This window comes from Saccostrea echinata, unplaced genomic scaffold (genome assembly GCF_033153115.1).
Source record: "Saccostrea echinata isolate AGI-Se365-2 ecotype Australia unplaced genomic scaffold, CSIRO_AGI_Sech_v1 ptg000057l, whole genome shotgun sequence".
NCBI lineage: Eukaryota > Metazoa > Mollusca > Bivalvia > Ostreida > Ostreidae > Saccostrea > Saccostrea echinata.
Genome location: NW_026889806.1, coordinates 5,766,202 through 5,789,712, shown reverse-complemented (window position 1 = coordinate 5,789,712; position 23,511 = coordinate 5,766,202). Strand labels below are relative to the sequence as shown.

Here is a 23,511-nt window from a genome sequence, read left to right as displayed (position 1 = left end):
AACCCAAATGAATTTGAATTACCATATTTATATTGGATTCCGAAAATTCATAAAAATCCTTACAAACAAAGATACATAGCGGGTTCCAGTAAATGTTCAACCAAGCCTCTTTCTTTACTCCTCACTAAGATATTAACAGTGGTGAAGGAGAAACTTCAAGAGTACTGTGCAACAATATATTCGAGAAGTGGTGTAAATCAGATGTGGATACTTAAAAATTCCAAGGAACTTTTGGAAAATTTGAAATCACAAGATTTTACCAAAATCAACAGCTTGAAAACTTACGACTTTTCTACTTTATACACACCTATTCCCCACGATAAATAAAAGTCCAGGCTTTTTTTTATATTATTGACAGCTGCTTTTTCAATAAAAATGGAACTCGTAAATATACTTACCTTGTCATTGGTCATTTGCAAACTTATTTTGTTAAAAAACATTTTGATTGTACACACAAGTACTTTGAAGTTGACATTAAAAAGATGCTTGAGTTTCTGATTGACAATATCTATGTGGTTTTTGGAGACCAGGTCTTCCAACAATCTATTGGAATTCCCATGGGTACCAATTGCGCCCCGTTATTAGTAGACATTTTTTGTATGCATATGAAGCAGAATTTGTCCAAAATCTTGTACGTGAAAAGAAGAAAACACTTGCTGTGGCCTTCAACTCGACATTTAGATATATCGACGATGTATTGTCAATTAACAATGGCTATTTCCATTCTTATGTCGATACGATATATCCTGGTGAGCTTGAGATAAAAGATACCACAGAGTCTGACACATCTGTTTCATATTTGGATATTTTACTTGAAAAAGACGTTAATGGTAATCTAACAACCAAGCTTTATGATAAACGTGATGACTTTAACTTTTCAATCGTCAACTTCCCTTACTTATGTGGCAATATACCTTCATCACCTGCATACGGGGTATATATCTCTCAGTTGATTCGATACGCAAGAATATGCTCTACGTATGTACAATTTCTAAAACGAGGTAAATTATTGACAAATAAGTTGATGAAACAAGAATATCAACAGTCTCGTTTAAAGTCATCATTTCGTAAGTTCTATGGTCGATACAATGACCTTGTCAGCAAATACAATTGATCATTGAGTCAAATGCTGACTGACGTTTTTCATATTGATTGTTAGGCCATTATTTACACACTGAATTGTCGACGGTTTTTTCCGTTATTTCCCGATCATGACAAGGAGCACACGGCGGGTGTGACCGGTCGCCAGGGGATGCTCACTCCTCCATGGCACCTGATCCCATATCTCTGATGTTTAGAGATCCGTGTTTGCGCTGCTCCTATTTTGTATTGAACTTGTACTTATTTGTAGATGAATTTCACTCTGTGCAAAAGTGCGGCTCATTCTAAGATATAGAAAATATGCAACAAATAATACAAAATATGCAACGTTTAATAGAAAATACAATGAAATTAAGAAAATTATCTGCTTATGATTAAACAGATAATGGAAAGTATTATGCAGCACTGCCAATATATGGTGAACTATAAAAGAAAAAAACAATACTTTCTTATGCATGACCCCTTTCTATATTAATGTCAAATGACCTCTTTTGGCTTGTCAAGGGCATTTTGCATAGTAGCCCCCCCCCCCATGTGATAATGTTTGGCTGCCCCCAACTGCAATTGCTTCCCACGGACCTCTTGCTTTCTGAGCTAAAATGTACCCGTTGAAGCACGTTGTAAAACAATTCGTTGCTATATGAACATGAAAAAGTGGAACCGAAACATGAGTTATTATGTTTTGATTTACAACTATTTACATAAGATATCTTTATCCTTTATCTCTGTGAGAAATTGAAGGTAAAGTTACTTGCTAACAAGTATTACTATTTGTTATCGTTATCTACAGAATAATTGTATTCCTTGCTGTTTTCTTTATGGATTGTAAAACCATTTGATTTATCAATGGAAGGTAAGCTTTAAGATTTTTAGTAAATGTATTTACATATACAAGTAGATTTATGTTTCGTAATGGATTTAAAATAGCGAATCAAATATTTACTTTCTATCAAACCTGCAATGTTTTGAAATTATTGTTGTTTTCCTGTTTTTTTTTTCTTTGTGTTAGGTTTAACAGCAAGTCATAAATGAAGACAGCATTGTAAATTTGAATAGGATGTTGTTGAAGGTAATACACATTAATTGATTAAAGACTACAGTGAAATTCAATAGAAGTTTTCTTAAGATTATTCATGAGTTCATCTTGCACATGGATCTGATGGTGGTTTAATTGAAAAATATTCACATTTCCAATAAATTTCCCCTATGATTCTTTACAATATAGAATACAGTTCATTTTCTCATGAACTACCTATGAATGGGCATGAATATCTCCATTGTTACGTCATAATACCTCACTTGACGTCAGCGCTACCGCGCTTCATGAAATATGCCGTCGTGAAGCGTCGTAGTTCATGTCCTCATGAATCTTCAAAAATTAAATTCATTTCTTAATTAACCATAACTTAAATTATTAGTTTTGGATTTTTTTTTATTTTCTTCTGTATAAACCATTGCTACTCTAGCTATTGAATCACTTTGGATATTGGAATTAACATTAGTGTCTATTCAGGCTTTACTACCCGAAAGGTAGAACTGTGGCACCCGTTTCCACCTCAGATGTTTCCAGAGGTTCTTATTTGCTCTGTTCTCCTGTCAAGTTTGTTTGGATTTTTGAACTTTATAGATGTTGGTTATCTTCACATTGCTTAAAGTATCAGGATAAGCACCTACTGCCACTTCTAGAATTCCCAGGGGTCCGTGTTTTATGCCCTTTTCACATATTTGTATTGTTTATGGATTTTTTCAGAACGATCACTGTTTGTTATCTTCACCTTTTACATTTCAAAATGTTGTACCCTCAATAGAATAGCAGGTATAAATAATTTGCTTTAAAGGGAAAGGGTAACATACCAAACAATTCGCGATATACAATCGGTATTAAAACTTTCATTTAGGCTAAAACATGTATCAACCAAAGATTAATTGTCCATTTAACGCTTTTAGTATGATGATTCTTTCTATCCATTATATTTTTTATCTCACTATTAAATCTTTATATCATATTCACAATGATATTATATTATTATACAACATAAAATAAAAATTGAAATACGTTTTATAGAATTTAATCATCAGACCAGATACTGCAAATGAAATTATACAGACAGCCCAATTTATAAAGTAAGGGCGACCGACTCTCTGAAAGGAGAGATAACTTTCCAAGTAAAAATCCTATTATTACCCATAGTTTATCTTACTAAATTTTAGTAATGGAGACCTTTGAATAGTCAATCCGATGAATCTAAACATAACCATGATACAAAACATTTATTTCTATTTTCCTTTGCTTATATTTTTCATAAATATCTATTTCATTTGACACATTCACATCCAGTTTTACTTCCTGGATGGTGGTGAGTTGGGCTGGAAAACATGTATAATCAAATCTCAAAGAAAAATACAAACAAAATTACCGATAAAATTTTAAAAATACATCTTGCAGACATACTTCTTATATTCTTCCGATGACGAATTCATCTTTATAAAACTTGTACAAGATAAAAGAAGTTTCTTGATTATTGTGGTGTTCAAAATTAAGATATATAAACGATGGTGTGTCATTAACCAATATTCATTTCCATTCATGAAAAAAGGTGAATATAAAAACTACAAAACTACAAACAATACAAATATGAGAACAGGGCATAAACACGGACCCCTGGAAATCCCATTAAAAAGATCCTTGAGTTTCTGATTGACAACATCTGTGTAGTTACAATATGTCGGAATATCCATGGGTAGCTATTGCGCCCCGTTATTACCAGACCTGTTTTTGTATTCAAATAAAGAAGATTTTTTTAAATCTTGAAATGAGAAGAAGACACTTGCCGTGGCTTTCAACTCGACATTTAGATATATCGATGGCGTATCATCAATTAACAATAGTTACTTCAATTCATATGTCGACGCGATATATCCCAATGAGCTTGAAATAAAAGATACCACAGAGTCTGACATTTCTGTTTCTATCTTTGAGTATTTTACTAGAAAAAGACGTTAATGTTAACCAAACAACAAAGCTTCACGGTTAACGTGATGACTTTTCAATCGTCAACTCCCCTTACTTATGTGGCAATATACTCTTATCACTTGCATGTGGGGTTTATGTCTCTCAGTTGATTCGATACGCAAGAGCATGCTCTACGTACTAACTATTAATAAAACGAGGCAAGCTATTGACAAACAAGTTGATGAAACAAGAATAACAACAGTCTCGTTTAAAGTCATCATTTTGCAATTTCTATGGCCGATACAATGACATTGCCAGCAAATTCAATCTATCATTAAGTCAAATGCTGATTGATGTTTGTCATACTTATTGTTCGGCCATTATTTACACATTGAATTATCTACAGATTTTTAATTTCCGTTTTTTCCCGATCATGACCGGTCGGCAGGGGATGCTCACTCGTCCATAGCACCTAATTCCACCTCTGATGCTTTAGAGGTCCATGTTTGCTCTGCTCCGCATTTGTTTTGTTTGAATGGACAAGTGAGCTTGAATACTGTTTGTTATCTCCATATTTCATTTAAAATAAATTTTCTATGTGCTGAGCTTAAGACGCCCCATACATACACAATTTCTTTCAAATGTATACAATTTAAATCATCATTAGGTCATATTGTGACTGACGTGTTTCATGCCAATTGTTAAACCTTGGATTTTATAATGAATTTAACTACGGAAAGTTCTACCTAATCAAAACATGACTCACCGCGAGTGTTTCCGGTTAAGAGGGAATGCCTACTGTTTGAGGCACCTAAGCCACCTCTAGAATTTTCAGGGGTCCGTGTTTTTGCCCTCTTCACAGAATTGTATTGTCTATAGATTTTTTGACATCAATCAATTTTTTATCTTCATGTTTTCATTTTTTATGGTTTTTTATTTTTTTTCCATAAGCATACAACAATTTAACAAGTTTAATATTTACTATTTGATACAACTAGTGATAGGTATTTCAAGCTATTTACCAGACAGATTTGAATAGTATTGCATAAGCGCGTTTTATTATAAATAGAACAGGGTCCGTTTCTAAGAAAGATCATTGTGATGGTATAGAACCATTGTTTATCATTCCCAAATTAATTATGAGCTTTTCATAAGTACTTTGGCTAAGAAATAAATAAATGAACATGTTCCATTGATTTTGCTACATAACTTTTTATAGAATATAATGTATATTTTAAAGTGAATTTGATAAAAAAAAAATAGTGGATCAAAGTTTAAACATATTTATATATACTTGTAAAAATGAAGAATCAAAAGAGTCGTTATTGTACTTCATACTTCAATGTACTTTATGGCAAAATTCTTTGGTAAAAGTGATGACTTCAAATTTCCTATTGTTAACTTCTCTTATTTATGTAGTAATATGCTATTATCACCTTTATATGGAGTTTATGTCTCGAGTTTGATTCGATACGCAAGAGCATGTTCCACGTACGAACAATTTCTTAAATGAGAAAAGCTATCGACAAATATCTTATGGTATAAGGATTTCGTAAATTCTATGGTCGATACCATGACCTTGTTAGCAAATACAATCTATTGTTAAATCGAATGTTCACTGACGTTATTCATACAAATTATTAGGCCGCTATTTTTACACTGAATTGTCTACGGATTTTTCCGTTTGTCCAATTATGTCAATGAGTACACGGCGGGTGTGAAAGTCGGATAGGGAATGCTTACTCTTCCATGGTACCTGATCCCATCTATGATGTTTCTAGAGTCACTTGTTTGCTCTGCTTACATTTTTCAGTGTCTCAAAGGACTTTTGAGCTTGATTTATGTTAAGGATCTTCATTTTTCATATAAATCCTATTGCCTTTTCTACTGCTATCTATGAAAAAATAATTCACAAACTACATAGTTCCATGAATGGATTTTTATTTATTTGTTGACTGCATTTTAAAAGCACATCGAAATTTTCATATATTTCTGTAAGCTCATTCTTTTTAGAAACATGTATTTCAGGCAAAGGTGACAATTGGTCTCATGCTGATCAATGCCTGTTTGAATGTTGTATTGCTGGTGAGTGACTGACAAACTGCTTTGAAACACTTCTTCGCTTTCAAGGGTTTTCCCTAGATAGATTTACTGAAGTTTATTTATGCAGATAAAAATAGATTAAAAACTTGTATATTAAAAATTGACAATCGGAATTATATCAGGACAACGTAAAAACTTTCTATTTGATATTTTGGGATTTAATTCCTTATCACGTAGGAATGAAAAAAAAAACTTTGAAATTTGATTTACTATAGAGGAAATGTAGTAACTTTGATTTTCTTCAGTTAATCATCGTTCACATCAATGTTTGAGCAGTATTTTAAAAAAAAAATTAAAATTATTTAAAGTGTTTATATTCTGTGTTTTGCCAACAAAAAGTAGTTATGCTTCGGCAAAATTTTAAATATAGCTTTATTTCTTCTGTCTGTGTGTATTTTGTTAGTCATTTTATTACATCCTAACTTATGTAAAGCAGTACGGATGAACCGAAATACTTAGTATGCGCTATATACATAATGTTCATTGTTAAATTGCATTTATTACATTTGTAAGATCAGCGCTGATGGATTCTTAGTTCTTCAACCAAGAACTCTTATGCAAGAAATATTAATTCGTGTTGTGATTTTTTTTTCAGGCATTGGATGGAAAGGCGATCGATCTATCTTTGATTTTAAAAGAATATGAAGATCAAATAATATAATCTTAAAAAAGAATATCTAGGATTAACTATAGATGTTCAAGTTTCTTTCACGGACGAGACAAATGCTCCGAAAAATCTTAGAATCAGCGGAATTGTCTCTATCTGTAACAGTGTGGCTGTAATTGTTCATTCTATTGTGGTGCTGATTTGCTTGACGAAATGCAAGTCTTTAAATTTTGAATGCGTACTCATTATAATGATTGGTATTGTAAGTACTTTTTTTTATCTTTAAAGCTCTCAAAAAATGAAGGCTTTGATGATCTTTACTGACCGAAGATCGTTTGTCGTCCATTTCATGGTTCATGTTTTACATTTTAAAATTCTTTTCACACCTATTTGTCCAATATCAACAACATCTGTCACCGAAAGTACTTCGGTAAAAGTAATTCAATGTTAATATCTTATTTTAAATAAAAGGTTTGCTCACCCAAGGGGAATTAATTAGGAAAAGGTAAAACATTTAATGTCATTTATAAATATTTTTCTTAAGAACCACTTGGCCAGAAAAGATGAAACTTATGTAAGAGCAATCCTGACATAGTGTAAATTTATATTTGTTAACATTAGGACTCCGGAGGTAGGTAAGGACCACAACATGGATCAAAGTGTTACATTTGAATATGCAGGAAAAATACAGTTTCTTTCTCATAACGACACAAAACTCATGACAAGTCATATTATTAGAAAGCATCATCAAGTAATGCTTCCTATGTAGAAAGGGGCTACAATGTGGGAACAAAATTTTACATCGGAATAAATTGAGGGGGGGGGGGGGGGGGTATGAAACATCTTCTCAAAAACGGCAAACCAAGTCATGATTAGTCACATCAATATGCCAGCATTTTTAATTAATGCGAATTGTTTGATCAAAATGCAATTTAAAGAGTAACAGGGCGACACTTAATCTTTATCTTTGCAAAAATTCCCACGCCAACGTTGGTTTGTGTGTTAAATCATGGATTTTGGGGTTAGAGCAGAGGTAAATCGACGGGCAACAAATTAATGCTACATTTACTATATGATAATTATAGACTAGACGTTTTTGGTGTTTTAAGGGAGCCGACTGGGGTTTTATTGTGTGAAAACTGCTATAGATAAACTCTTTAATTTTATACCATATGTACCTCACATTGACTTCAGTATACATGCCAAGTGTAGTGAAAATCTACCATTTGGTAATTTTTTAAGGACCATCTCAAAATACAGGTTCATCTACAATAGGATTGTATAGAAAAATACCATTTTTTCGCACTTCTGAGCAAATTATACGAATGCTACTATAGACTTTTTGCTCAAATTATATTATTTGACGGGTAATACTATATTGTACATTTTGTGCAAGAAACAAAAAATTCTGCCGTCTGGTTTCCAGAGGGGGCATCTCAAAATGTCAAAATTCATGATATTTTCCTGTTTTTATGGAGTACAACAAACCATGACAGGTACCACAGATTTACATAAAAATGATAAAAATGATTGTTAGATTCTCAATTTCCTATGTTTTAAATTTCAAGAGCATGTATTTTATACTTTTTATTTTATGGCATAATTAATGACCCCTCTTAAAGAACTTCGGTTATTCATAACGTCAAAAACACACTATTACGACGTCTATCTACCCATCATTTGAAAAATCGTTTAAAAAATCAGTTATTTAAAAACGTAACTAGATATTTTAACCCGAGATTTCCTAAATTTGTTAATCTCTATAAATTATGTAAAAATAGTTGCTTCAAAAGAGTAAATACGCTTTATTTTACTATGCTGCGCGAAGTATTGCTCAATGAAAACCCCAGTCGGCCCCCTTAATACCGGTTAATCGAGAGAAAACTGAAGTGTTCATTACTGCAATTCTTTCTTGAATACGGTTAATTTATAAATTACCAACAAAAATGATTTTAAAATATTAGGAGTTCAATCCCTGAATATTTGATTTTGTATTCACCTTGCGCATACGCATAAACATCCTCGTAAGCAAAGTGAGAGGCAAGCGGATCTACAGTTTCAAGGTGATTACTATAATATATATAGTAAACTCTTTAAACAATCTCTGTGAGCGAGAGGTACGGAAGCCGTGAAGGGAAGAGAGGGGATGGAGAATGAGTCTGAAGTTTTATTTTTATTTTTGCAGATATATGTGCAAGAAATCGTTTGCAAAATTCTTTTTGGGAGCGCTGTATAATCCTGAATTTTGTAATTCTTAGCAAACAGTAGTCCGCATGTGAATACTGCAAGTTTCAGTGTGTGTTTGGATTATAACCCCCTTGATTGATATAGAGAGAAAGAGATTATATAACATTATCTAAACAAAGACCCTCATATTTTTGCATGCCTCGCTAAACCTGTGTACCTTAATGATGTATACATGAACGGAAAAAAAATCCGTACAAATATCATAACGATAACGCGGCCAAAGTGAGCGTTTAGCCCTCGGGCATCTTATGAAAGTTGTTTATCATTGATAATATTGCTAATGTCCACTAATTATTCAATATTTCATGATCAATATTATATTTTGATCTATCTTCCCAAACACTATTTAGTTCCTACATAACATTGGACTGTGACATTTGCAGTTATTGTTACAAATTCGGTTTATCCCGAATGTTAATATCTTCTTAGTTTTACGCGAGAGAGAGAGAGAGAGAGAGAGAGAGAGAGAGAGCATGTTGTTGATACAAAGCATACATGTACATGTATGCATTGCTTGAAAAAGAAATAGAACTAGCTATTTTATTTTTCGTCTGTTTTTATGCAGATAAGGAGTATTTCAACATGATTGCGGAATGTGTAGTCATGATAACAAGATTCATTTATATCGACGTGATCGAAACCTTGATTTTAATCAATTATTTAATGTCATATGTTGACTTTTTATTTCATAGACAGGAGGAATTAGTTTAATCCTTATGGTACCAAAAACTATTTATACACATAAAATTGGAAGAGAGGGTGATTTGACACTAGTGTAGGTTAGATGTTCAAAATAACACACATGTATTATTCATCAATCAAGCAAAACATTGATTGACAAAACATTTCAATGGAAGTTAGTCTTCGGTTTCTTTTTTACTATTATTATTTCCTAATGGATGTTGTGCATTCGAGCTCTCGTAAGCGGTTTGCTCGATTTCAATGAAACTTTCAGATCAATTAGAGTGTAATAGAAACTGGAGGTATATTTTTTGTTTTGATGACATCACTTCCGGTCGCTAAATAAACTATATGTGCGAAAGGTGTTTTGTCCACCATCACTTCCGTTGTCCATCGGAAGTAGTTTAAATATAATTTTCCCTTTTCTGATAAAGGTAGCAGTTTGTGATAAAGTCTTGATTGAATTGTAGAAAATGAATCTAAATCTATAACCAAGTTTTTAATTCAAGTACAGTCGTCGACTGGCGTTAGTATAATCACAAAATCATTCATAAGTAAGACTGAAGTCTTTCATGAGTTTGGAATCTAAAAATGTGTTGCGGAGATGAGTTGGAATTTTCTGCAAAGTAGCGGCAATGCTAAATTTCCTGCCAAATCAAGAAGAACACGGCGAATGTGACCAGTCGACAGGGGGATACTTACTCCTCCATGAAACCTGTCCCACCTCTTATGTTAAAGAGGTCCGTGTTTGCTCTGCTCCCAATGTGAATCGTTTAAATGGTTTTTTTGATCCTGATTTCTACTCATTATCTTCATATTTCATTAAATACGTTTGAATGAAATACACAAGCATTCAAATGTTTAATGATTTGTTCTAAACTGCTTTTTAACATGAACCTAAACTGCTTTTTAACGTGTTCACATAATTTGGCGTTTAGTCACATTCCATTCACGGTTATTTTTTCTTTTCAGACTTGTGCTTTGCGACGAAACATACTGTTGTCCTGTACATTTTGTCGTTTACGACGATATGCAATCTTAATCAGTGCATATATCATCGCACATCAAAACATATTGAAAATGGCTGAAAAAATACTTGTACATATTTTTGCCGATGGCAAAAGTCCTCGATCACTGCATGTATATACTGTTGTCCAACAGTTAGGAATATTAAGTTGTTTATTGCCCATCTGCTCAGAAAAAAACTTGTCTCGGCACATGTCAATATGTACTTTGAGTTTATACAATGAATGTGTGTATTTTTGATATTGTACACTTTTTTTTCAGAAATCTATATTGCGACGCTCTGAATAAAACACAAAAACAATTCACAAGTCTGCAAATGCGAAGTCTCTAATTTTGATATGAGAAACTATGGAGGGACATCAGTGCCACAATTCTTTTTAAATCTTCTTATTTTTCTTTTCTATTTTTTTATTCTAATTATAACTTCTTGTTTTCCAAATTAAATAAATTCTTTATTTTCTATTTCTTATTTTAATTCTAATTCCTGTTTATATTTTCCAGCTTTTATTTTCTTTTCTTTATTTTCTTTTATTTTCACAATTTTGCTTCATTTCGTTTTTCATTCTATCTTAAATTTTAAATAATGTTTCATTGTACCTAACTTAATGCTTTGTAATCAGAAACGAAAGTTTGAATTATAAAGTAGGACTCAGAGAGTTAAATTAAGGAATCCAGATGAAGGGCGCTACGGCCTTTTATGTACGTGTACACAGAGATCTTGCGCGAACAGTCTGCGAAACGTAGAAATATTATCCATGAAACATGACTTTTTTTTTAAATTTAAAAAACCATTGGATATCATTCTTGTGTGTTTTCTATCGTTTTCAATCCCGTTAGAAGCAATTCCATTTGGGGGCACTAAACAAATATTTCTTGATAAGCCCCCCTGCCCCCGTCCCCGAAAAAAATCGGATATTACTGTAAAGGGGGGCACAACAACAAATTAGCCTTGATTTCTTTTCTTATGTATTTACCGGCAACATTATTGTGGGGACTCAATCGGAAATGGCTTTATTTTCTGAAGTAGGACTGAAAAAATCTTCACTTTAACAAATCATAGGACCGAAGCACGGGGGGTTCGGATGGGGTGGGGTGGGGTTGGGGGGCTTGGGCGGAAATTTTGTGTGGAGAATAACCTTTTGAAGTTGATTTAATTTAAGTTCCTAGTATCGTGCCAAACGTAAAAGCTGCGTAAGGATACCTTAAGAACCGAAGCTCTCTAGAACCGCACAAGCCATGTTTAAGCGGGTAATCATTTATATCACATCGTCAAATAAAATAAAATTAAGAAAATACAATGAATTTGGAAAACAAAATCAAGTTAGAATTCAAATAAGAAACTTACATAAAAGTATAAAATTGGAAGAAAGAATAAAAACAAGTAATAAAAACTAAATAATTTATTTTATTTGCAAAAAGATTTAAAATAAGAATAGAAAAAAAAACATTTAAAACGAATTGTGGCACTGATACTCTTCCAAAGTTTCTCATTATCAAAATTCGACAAGCGTGTATACTTCATATTTTTGGACTTGTGAATTGTCTTTGTGTTTTATGCAGAGCGCGGCAATGTAGATTCCGGGAAACAAAGTTTACAATATCAAAAATACACACATTTATAGTATAAAACCAAATTCAACAGTTGTATGTTCGGAACTACATGCTAGGATGTCGGAATTACTTACTTAGATATGTAGACTATGAAACTGATATGATTGCAAGTTTGGATATACAAACTTACAAGTCTGGATTTTTTAACACAATTACCCTCCATATACTTTGTCTATTTGAATGAGATATGGAGATAACGAACAGTAATCAAGCTCAAAACTCCATTAAAACATAACAAAATTGGAAAAGAATGTGGACCTTTAAAACATAAGAGGTGGGATCAGGTGTCATCGAGGAGTAAGCATCCCTGTTTTTTTTTTTTTTTTTTGTTTTTTTTTTGTAATTTTGATTGTGCAATAAAGATTTACCTGCCATTTAATCTTCCCATATGTCATGCCCTAAGAACTAGATAATCTTTAATAGCTATATCAAATTTGGTAGTTTACACAGTATCCATGAATAAAACGTTGCACCTGGTTTACCTGGTAGAAATGTAAGCATTTTATAGGTAACCAATACTCACTGACTCAAAACTAAGACAGCATTTCGTTTACAACGTTTAATTTGACAAAACCATTTTGTAGAACTAATGTAGTATAGAAGAAAGGTATGACTGATTAAGTTTTACTTAAACATGTATTATTGAAAAAAATAATCAAATGACTTCCTGAAAGCAGACAGATTAAAATAAACAAAATGTATTTTACAGATAAACCAGACAGACATGCTGGAAAAGTTAGAGAGGGAATACACAAATCACACTATTTCTTTATCCCGAAACACGTCATCATACAAATGGAACTTGTTTTTCCTCACGGTAAGAGAGCTCTCTCTTTCTCTTTATTTCTCCATGTTTTGTGATAAAAATCGTAAGCACAGGCTATAACAATATTTTTAGCATCAATGCTGCGCAGTAAAGCCTGTGATGAGTACAAAAAATGATTTTGATAATACTCCGTGGTGTACAACTTCAGGATCGTGTCAGCAGACAAACTCACAGATTCCAAAAGCTTGTTGTAAATATGTTACCATAGATAATTACACCTCTGCTGAATCTAGATGTCATGAGTATGTGGAATCAGGGACGTATCACAAAGAGGTCAGTTGCTAAAATTTAATTAAAATAAAGTTTCTATGTTTTCACACACACACACACACACTTCCTTCTCTGCATAGAAAACAAATCATTCTATTATCCCTTGATGTAGTGAAATAAATAACTTATTTCATTTTCAACAATGAAATACTGTGATTTATTTATTGAATAAAAGCGATAATCTGACACACTATAAAAGGATACCAAAGTGATATTTCATCACAGTGTGAAAGGATACCAAATAAAGTAAAAATAATAATTTCTGACCTGCCATAAGATTAGATAGTAACTGATCCATTTTAGTAGAGACTAAAAATGTCAATTTCTTCCCAAATATATGTTGCTAAAATCCATGTTTAGAATGTTTTCAATCTCACAAGCGATAAGCTATATAAGACGTCTCAACTGCTCAACTGGGACGTCAAAGCCTTTGACACTGTGTTACGAAAAGACATTGCAGAGAAAAGATCAAAGAAAATGTAATAATCAGGAAATTCGATGTTTTTTTAGTTGGATATGGAATTTATTTCACTCGTGAGAAAGATTTTTTTTTATGTTTTCACTCGTGCTTCGCACTCTGGAAAATATCAAATAATCCTGTTCCACTCATGAAATATATTCCATATCCAACTAAAAAAATTGAATATCCTCTATTTATATGAGATTTTTTTATTTTGTTGAGAATTATCTTAGAATACTATCTACATTTTATAGGGCTGTGCGTCTCCTTGGAATGACAACTCACACTTCTCATCAATATAGCAGAAGAAAGACGACATGTATAAAATAGAAATTATTGGAAATACACTTCAAGTAATTTTTCAGTGTTTCTTTTCTCGGAGAGATGACTCATTAACAAAATTTTCCAGTCAATTACAAGTAGAATTTTGCTTGTATCTATTTAAACTATTCTTGAAAAAAAACTTAAAATGTAGATACAAGTGGTTGTAAGTTGTCTATAATTTTCTTTTATTTTTAAGTTTAATATTATAATATTTCAGTTTGTTTCTTTTGGAACATCACTTGTCACAATCCTTGTGATATATTACTGGCTACATTTGTAAAAATAGAAGTGTCATCTTAAGAAAGAACTAAAAAAAGAATTTTGAAACAGTTATAGAACAATTGTAAATTTCTAAAGACTTTAAGTTCTAAAGACAATATGCATTCCAGACTCTAGTTGAATGATGATAGGGGAAAAGATATTGTAACCTCATTTGAATTTATATAGTTTATAGTTAAGTCTAATGTTGAATAACCTTTTTTCTACAAATTGTTACCCGTTATTTTTACACTGAATTGTTTCCGGATTTTTCCATTTACCCGATCATGACAAGGAGTGACCTGTGGACAGGGAAAGCTCTTGCATTGCACCAGTTCCCAACTCTTATGTTTTAGAGGTCCGTGTGATATGTATTATTTCAATGAACTTTTGAGCTTTCATCACTGTTCGTTATCTTCATATTTCATTAATCTTAATATAACGATTGTTCTAATTCATTCTAGTAGTATCATGAAATTTTCATTTTTTGTTTTTTTTTTTTTTTAATTTATACTTATGCTTGTGAAAAAGTGTATCATATTTTCAATTATTTTGAAATGTTATCTAGAAATAAACAGCTTTATTATTTCTATTCTTAGTGTAGTGCTAGCAGGTGTAAAATGCATAGGCTGCCTTTCTGTTAAATTTTATACAGCGAAATTGTATTACCTGTGATATAGGTATTGTGTATAAAATGCTAGGAGGTATGAAAATTGCAAGATATTTTTTATCATTTATCTAGACTGAGTTTTAATGGTTATTGGTTAAATAATTTTAGGAATAACTTTTTTTGTTTCATTTTATTTATATCTAGACTGAGTTTTAATGGTTATTGGTTAAATAATTTTAGGAATAACTTTTTTTGTTTCATGATATGTTTACGGAAATGGCTTGCGTGATAAATTTACATAAACGCCGAAGGCGTTTGTTCATAAAACTATCCCGGTATCCTGGAAGCCAACTGTTTGCTCATCGCCATGAAACCAAAACATCTGATAGTTATTCCGTACATATTTACATGCTCTTGATTCCGTAAAAACGGTATAATGAAAGGAATTTCTTAGTGTATTTATATAAGTATACTTAGTAAACATGTGAAAACGTCCCGATTTTTTTCCATCCAAGGTTTATATATTTTTTTTTTATTTATTTTAAAGAAGCACATATTCATTTCAACATTGTTTTAGCATTTATACTTTGCTGCATTGTTTATCACATGGTTTAATATTTAGATCGAGAATGCTTTGATTATGATACATATTAAATCAATGCTGAAATTCTCAAGTTGTTATTTTTCCTACCAAAAAAAGGAATGAAAATCGCCTTTTTTAGCCTTTTCTGACTTAAATTATGTTGCTAGATTATCTTTATGTCATGAATGAATTTTGACTTTCCTTTACAAGAAGTACAATAACCCTTTACATTGGATTTTGAATGGTAAATCAAATTTCCCAACTTCTTTGGGCAACATACCTTTTTGCTGAAATCGATAAAATAATAAATCCGTCGGATACACAGAGATTACGACGTTTTATATTAGAATGTTGTTTAAAGACTTGCTTACTGATAACAAAGTTTTCAAACATCGTGAATTATAACAAAGGAGACGATAAGACGCACTGAAAGGTAAGTCGGAATTTATTAACAATTTTTTTTTTTAGATCTTCCTTAGAAAAAGTGTTTGGTTGTATTTTTGCTAATATTCGTAAATATACAATATTTTACTGAGTTTGTACAAAAAGTTTGAAGTATATCGACTGCCATTATTGAAGTGCTGATTAGAGTTTGAGTGTTTCAGATAGTCAACAAAGGTTAACCAAGATGGGACTAACTGGCTGTGGAAAGCTTGGGAAGGGATTCCTTATTGTCATCAACATAATTTTCTTCGTGAGTAGCAATTAGGAAATGATTACAGAGGAATCATACCTAATTATAATTACTTCATTCATGTCGCAAAATTGGATATATGTCTATATACATATGATATACATGTCTTCTGTTATGAAAATTCTGAATGGGTTTTTAAATACATTATGTTCTTTTTAGGGGTTGGGGTTGGTGTGCTGAAGATATTAAGGTTGAAAATGTTTGGTCTATTATTACCATTATTATAATTCTTTTTACAATGATCATCCAAACAATTTTTTTTCAAAAAAAAAACTTCATTATTTATTTACACGAAAACACATGTAAGGTAAAATTACACATTAAAACATCCAACTGAAAATAAGAAAGAAACACAGGAACGTAACTTTAAATTGCATCAGTAGCTTTTTTGTTTACTTAAATGTTACTCGTTACTTCCTCCTTGTCTTCTAATTTAATGGATAGTTTGATTGTCATCGATATATAAGTGATACAGGGTAAAAAAAACATACACGTCCTTCAAGTGCATGAAAGGTAAAAAAGGACAAACTGCTTATAATGTTATAGTCATAAGAACTAAGGAAAGGGATCCTGCTACTTTTTTTTTTCATTAGTAATATTCTTTATCTCAATATCGGTCAGATAAATCAGAACACTCTGGAAGGCCAAAAAAAGGAAGGAAAAAATATTTTTAGTTATGAATCATTTCTTATTTACTCATGATAACTAAGTACACATTTTGGAGTGTTCTGTCTTCTACACTGCTGTAGACGAGAAAAGAAACTAAGTTTCCTTACTTAACTGTTTACTGTTAAACTTGTAAAGGGCTGATAAGGCACAGATATAGATACTTTGCAATGCACACGTTGAAAAAATGCGTACATTGAAGACCGAATTACAAATACTTGAATGTTGGCCTATAGTTACAAGTTTAAATTTTTCGTGGTAAGCAACACCAATTTATGTTTTAAGATAGGATTTTTAGGCTTCAAGTAAATAAATAGCAAAAGCAACTTATGGCATAATAAAGATGATATCTTATAGTTAAAAATTAATAATTAATATTTCTTGAGAGAAAAAAATGCAATGATATGTAAAATTAAATAAAATGTCTTAGGGAGGCTTGGTGTCCAAATTATAACCCTTCAAATCCACTAGGAAATATGATTTTTTTTCTAGTCATAAACACTTATAAAGTTTTAAAAAGCCACATATACTGCATATACTAATTACTGCAATTTCCTTAATATCTGCACAGAGCTTTTCTTTTCTACGAGGTTTAAATAGTCTACTAAAAGAAGGCATGACTTCCCAGCTCTCTCAAACAACTGTTTGTTTGTATGTTGTTTAACGTCCCTCTCGAGAATTTTTCACTCATATGGAGACGCCACCACTTGCCGGTGGAGCGCTGCAAATTTTGTCCTATACTCAGCACTTACGGCCACTGAGCAGTGAGGGATCTTTTTCGTGCCAGCACCTACTGCGACAAGGGACCTCGGTTTATACGGTCTCATCCGAAGGACGGGTCTCCACGTCCCACAGTGGGATTCGAACCCGCGACGTAAGGATCAACTCCTTACTTCGCGACTATAGAGTAGGCGCTCTAACCACTGCGCCACGCGGGCGACTCAAACAATTGTTAAATTGTCTTTATATATATATATATATATATATATATATATATATATATATATATATATATATATATATATATATATATATATATATATATATATATATATATATATATAATTTCTCAGCAATATGACTTATTTAACTTGTTTCTTGTCAGGTATATTAATAATAACACTGTAATAAATAATGATAGCAGGCACAATTTCAAACAGGTATTTAAAAAAAAAAAATATCTGTCACACACTCAGGATATTTCTTTATTGCCTTCTAATAATTATTCTGAATATAATTCAAAACTTTTATGTTTTATCACAGCTCCTAGGACTGGGGTTGTTAATCGGTGGGATTCTGATGAAGGTCAATGTATCAGCCATAAATGACGAAGTCAAACCTGCACTGAATGGAATAAGCGTGTCCAGTTTTAAATTAGGAGATCTTGTAGATAATTTGTCCATCCTCTTCATTGTTATGGGGGCCTTTGTTCTTCTTGTCGCCGGTCTTGGCCTATTTGGTGCCTGTTGTGAGGTCAAATGCATGCTGGCAGCTGTACGTTTTCATTCAATAATTATTCTTCTTTAAGTTACTCACAAATAGGGAAAATATGTATTTATTATTTTCGTGCTAATATGGAGTTTTTTTGACAATGTACAAGAGTCCATGTTTTGGACAAAATTAAAATAATTATAACAGTTGGGGAAAAAAGTTGTACATTATCATTTTCCTTTCAGTACGCCATTCTTGTATTGTTACTTTTTATCATAAAAGTAACAGCAGTTGCTCTGTGGTTTACGATGAAGGGCGAGGTAAGAGATTACATCTACTTTATTAATCATTCAGTGATATTTACATCAATCACTTACTTTTTAAATATACTAATTCATTCTTAATGTCCTTTATTTAGTATTCAATGAACGCAGGTGTGAGGTCAAGGTAGAGATATATATTCTTTAAAACATCAAAGATTGTATATATATATATATATATATATATATATATATATATATATATATATATATATATATATATATATATATATATATGCTCAAAGATTATCTCCTTGCAGTTTGCATGTCAGCAATCACTCAAGGTTTCATGACACTGTGTGCTTCTTATCACATTTTTGAGCACACCGATAAAAATTCCCTCAATTTCATTTGTAATATGACATCATTTCTTTTATATACCCTTATTCGAACAGTGCTTCTTATAACATTTTTGTGCAAATCAATAAGTATTCCCTATATAATTTCATTCGCAATATGTTATCATTTCTTTTTTTTAATTTCCTTATATGAACATTTCCATATTTTTTATCTAAAATTCATATTAATTTTCAGGTAGAAGATACTGTAAAGGATAGTTTGCTGAAGTCTCTGAAGGAAAACTACAAAACGGACCTGATAAACGGCTCCAATGTTGTGTCTAACGCTTGGAACTACATGTTTATGTCCGTGAGTGTTTCATCCAAAGCACACGTTTTATATTACTATAGAATTATCAAAAGTATTCGAATTCTTAAAAGTATCTTCGTCATCTTTAAAGGTACGTTTTAAGAAGCACTATGCCTAAATTAGGATATGTTGTGGAATTTGTATTTTCAAGTTATAAAAATGATGTAACCCTCATAAGCCCCCTCCCCTTTTCCTCTCACCAGAAAAAAAAAGTTTTACTGCCAACGTATTCATGAAGGAGTAACGTATGCACATGCCTCAAACATAGGATAATGAAAGTTCATTGCATAAATGTTAAACGGCGCGGTAAACGCTACAGACCTTTATACAAATAATCATTTCGTTCTGAAGGCAAAGTATAAAAAAGTAATGAAATTTCGATTGTCAATATAGTACCGTTTGACAATAATATCTTTTCAAAATATTTTTTACAGGTAGATTGTTGCGGTGTAAACAGCTCTCGTGATTTTCTTGGTTTTTCGTGGACTCATTCTTTGTCTTCAATACCAAGAACGTGTTGCAAAAATGTAGATTCTGCAACTTATTTGAAACCTACATGTACGCCAGGATATAACGAAAAGGTATGGGTTTTTGTAATATTTTGTTCATTTAAACAATAAATTGCATCCGTTGTTGTTATTGCGGGAATTAATGTTATAGCTATTGCAGAAAAAAAATACATAGTATACTTAAGAGGGCTATGTAATTTTTTTTTTGTACAATAGCTGCAACGTTAATCCCCGCACTAACAAACAAACATAGTTTATTGTTTTTATTTGACCATATGAAGTAAAATTAAGCACGTTAAATATTGTATTATTGATATGCATATAACTGTATACTTCACTGATCAGAACTATACAGGTAGTTTGCTTAGTGACGTTTACTGCTTGATAAACAATCGTGGTTTTCATAAGAAATAAAGGAGATAATGTTCAATGGATGTAAATATAATAAGTTTAACGAGTAACAGATGGACAGCAACTAAAAGATCGCATCAATATATATATATATATATATATATATATATATATATATATATATATATATATATATATATATATATATATATATATATATATATATATATATGTGTGTGTGTGTGTGTGTGTGTGTGTGTGTGTGTGTGTGTGTGTGTGTGTGTGGGTGGGTGGGTGGGTGGGTGGGTGGGTGTGGGTGGGTGTGGGTGTGAGTGTGTTCGTGTGTGTGTGTGACAGAGTGGAACTCAGTTTAAACAGTTTAAATGTACCGCGGTATGTACGCCAGAAGAGGGATTGTTAAATCCAGAAAGCGCTTGTGGGATGAAATTTGGAAAATGTGCATTGTTTTCTTTTTATCTATATATACTAATATCTAATATCTTGCTGATGACTCAGTGGTGGCATATATCAACTATCAATTAGGCTATCAATTACACTATCTATAAACAGGTATACTAATATCAAAAGACGAGGGAGAATCTGAAAATTTGATCTATAACATATAATCTTTGTATTTTCTTTGCTCTTGCCCATTACATATTTTTTTAGCGAGACAAGCTGATCCAAATTCAAAATGAAAAGAAATCAAGTAAACAAATAAAAAAGTTAAATGGATTGAAGAATATATCACAAAGATTTATCCGTCATGATCACTTTCTATCGATATATGTAGCAAGAAATATTAAACATAACATTTACAAACCTAACCCAAGAGAGGAGGGCTGCACAAAAATATTATGAGTCAACATTAGGAAATTTATTTTGATACAATTATTCGATACGTATCGTATGTGTGTATATAACAAACGAAACTATCCAGCTTCCTTCTTCAGAGTAAATTTTTACCAATCCATTTCATTTTTGTTTTTATTAGGAGTATTTAATAAATCAATGTATTATCTTCCAAGGCTATAACATTGACATCAAGCATGATAAAATTGAATATGAATTACATACATTCAAACAACTGCTATTGATTGCATATAATGTTTAATGCCTTTTTAAATTCAAAAATAGCTGCATGGTAAATGAAGGAAATAATACAGGAAGTTAGCAACTATGACATTTCAAGGCATTATTTCCATATGTTTATCATATTATTTTTTTTTCAAACAAATTAATACAGACTATTCATTTTGCATTAGATCTATTTCATGCTGTATTTACAGGGATGCTATGATACTATAAAAGATGACATTACAACTTATGGAAATGTGTTTGCAGGAGTTGGAATAACAATTCTTTTCATTGAGGTAACATTGTTACATTACAAATAGTAAGGGATTTCAAAATATTATTTTCCCTTCGTCGATTATTCGATTGCATTATTCGAACGATTGCCAAATATATTCGGGACATTTTCTGAAACGAAAATCTTTTTTTAAATTCCCTGGTACATGACGTATTTATAACTCAAAAACTTTTTTATCAAAATTGGTACAAAAAGATCAAATGCCTATGTTGCACGCAGATGCTCACCGGCACCTAACGTATGAATAGTGTGTTTATATGAAAAAAATTTAGACAGTTAATTTCTCCTTCATAAATCTGTCTTTAAAGTCAGTTTTATTTTAATTAGCTTTCAAAAAAATGCCAGCACGATATGTTTTAAAGCTTATTTAAATAAATGGGGGTTGGTGTGTTTAAACACATATTATCCATACGTTATGTGCCTGTGATCTTATTTAAGGACCCTATATACACTAGAGAAAAATATAATTTTTGGACATTGAAAAAATTATGGTGTGTAAAGGATGTCGAATGTCGTTTCCCTATTCGATCGTTGGTCCATTCGACTGATAGTCGAGTAGTCGAATATTTGTATATATTTTGGCATCCCTAGACATAATAAATCCATCGGAATGAATTTATAGCTTAACACTTTCCTAGAAAAAAATCACTCTTTAATTAACATATATATGAATGCATACTTTAAATTCCCAAAGGTACGTCTCAGTGCATTTTAAAAAGTGGATGAATGTTAGATTGATATAGATATGGATGTCCAGTGCGAAAAGAAGGTAAAATTATTCAAATAATATCTATTGCAGCTCCTGGCTGTTGTCTTTGCCATCATGATTTGCTGCCAAACAGGAAAGGAAGGTGCCATTTAATAAGAAATTTCTTAAAATTGGACATATTTATACAAATGACATTCTGTGATTAACACCTATCATTAACACACCAGCCAAACATAGTTTTTAGATCATACATTCTGCCGTATGATAACAATTAAATGGTTTCATGTGTTATGGTATTAAGAAACTAAAAATGTTCAATTTATTTTCAAATATAACACATAATTATAAATGTAAATTTTTTTTTAAAATTCTACTTTATTCATAATATGACATCGAAATCCATTTTCCTCAAAGAATTAAAGTACTCGTTAATATTTTTTTTCAATCATGGTAGATAAGACAGTCACTACAGTTTACTAGTAAATTTACTTACCTTGTCATTGGTCATTTGCAAAGTTATTTTGTTCAAAAACATTCTGATTCTTTTAATGGCCTTTGAGCTTGAATACAGTTCGATATCTCTTTATTTCACACAAAAACTATGAAATGGATATTAAAAAGATGCTTGAGCTTCTGATAGACAATATCTAAGTAGTTTTTGGAGATCAGGTCTTCCAACAATCTACTACAATTCCCATAAGTACCAATTGCGCCCCGTTGTTAGCAGACCCATAATTGTATTCATATGAAGCAGAATTTATTCAAAAGCTTATACATAAGAAGAAGACACTTGCTGTGGCACTCAACTCGACATTTAGATATATCGACGACGTATTATGAATTAACAATAGTCACTTCTATTTATATGTCGACTCGATACATCCCAGTGAACTTGAAATAAAGGATACCACAGAGTCTGACACATCTGTTTCATATTTGTATATTTTAATAGAAAAAGACGTTAATGGTAACCTCACAACAAAACTGTGATAAAGGTGATGACTTTAACTTACCTATCGTCAACTTCCCTTACTTATGTAGCAATATACCCTTAGCACCTGCGTGTGGGGTTTATATCTCCCAGCTGATTCGATACGCAAGAACATGCTCCACGTATGAACATTCTTTGTTCTAAAACGAGGCAAGCTTTT

The 23,511-nt window shown here is 31.8% G+C and overlaps 2 protein-coding genes across 4 annotated transcripts; both read left to right on the top strand.

The window, feature by feature from the left end:
- Positions 1–1,899: 1,899 nt before the first annotated feature.
- Positions 1,900–15,677, top strand: LOC133174208 (uncharacterized). Of its 3 annotated transcripts, XR_009719087.1 has the most exons (7): positions 1,900–1,954; positions 2,111–2,170; positions 6,083–6,139; positions 13,039–13,146; positions 13,228–13,428; positions 14,140–14,238; positions 14,427–15,677. XR_009719087.1 is itself a non-coding variant. In XM_061309279.1 (6 exons), exons 2-6 carry the CDS (start codon positions 2,159–2,161, stop codon positions 14,185–14,187), a joined length of 426 nt encoding a protein of 141 aa, XP_061165263.1. In that variant the 5' UTR covers positions 1,900–1,954; positions 2,111–2,158; the 3' UTR covers positions 14,188–14,303. The 3 variants fall into 3 exon arrangements, 2 of the variants coding, with proteins under 2 accessions (XP_061165263.1, XP_061165264.1); XM_061309279.1 differs by lacking the exon at positions 14,427–15,677 and having other exon boundaries at positions 14,140–14,303; XM_061309280.1 differs by lacking the exons at positions 1,900–1,954; positions 2,111–2,170; positions 6,083–6,139; positions 14,427–15,677 and adding an exon at positions 6,777–7,026 and having other exon boundaries at positions 14,140–14,303.
- A 343-nt stretch (positions 15,678–16,020) lies between these two features.
- LOC133174201 (tetraspanin-18-like) lies at positions 16,021–23,282 on the top strand. The gene is made up of 8 exons (XM_061309272.1): positions 16,021–16,093; positions 16,266–16,354; positions 18,284–18,514; positions 18,697–18,771; positions 19,306–19,419; positions 19,854–20,000; positions 21,569–21,652; positions 22,451–23,282. Exons 2-8 carry the CDS (start codon positions 16,289–16,291, stop codon positions 22,511–22,513), a joined length of 780 nt encoding a protein of 259 aa, XP_061165256.1. The 5' UTR covers positions 16,021–16,093; positions 16,266–16,288; the 3' UTR covers positions 22,514–23,282.
- Positions 23,283–23,511: the final 229 nt, after the last annotated feature.

Bases quoted from the DNA above. Each gene is read 5' to 3' on its own strand.
- LOC133174208 (XM_061309279.1), top strand. The intron at 6,140-13,038 runs GTGAGTGACTGA...TGTATTTTACAG, and splicing joins GTTTGAATGTTGTATTGCTG to ATAAACCAGACAGACATGCT. The intron at 13,147-13,227 runs GTAAGAGAGCTC...CAATATTTTTAG, and splicing joins GGAACTTGTTTTTCCTCACG to CATCAATGCTGCGCAGTAAA.
- LOC133174201 (XM_061309272.1), top strand. From the start codon at position 16,289: ATGGGACTAACTGGCTGTGGAAAGCTTGGGAAGGGATTCCTTATTGTC. The intron at 16,355-18,283 runs GTGAGTAGCAAT...GTTTTATCACAG, and splicing joins TCATCAACATAATTTTCTTC to CTCCTAGGACTGGGGTTGTT. The intron at 20,001-21,568 runs GTATGGGTTTTT...CTGTATTTACAG, and splicing joins CGCCAGGATATAACGAAAAG to GGATGCTATGATACTATAAA.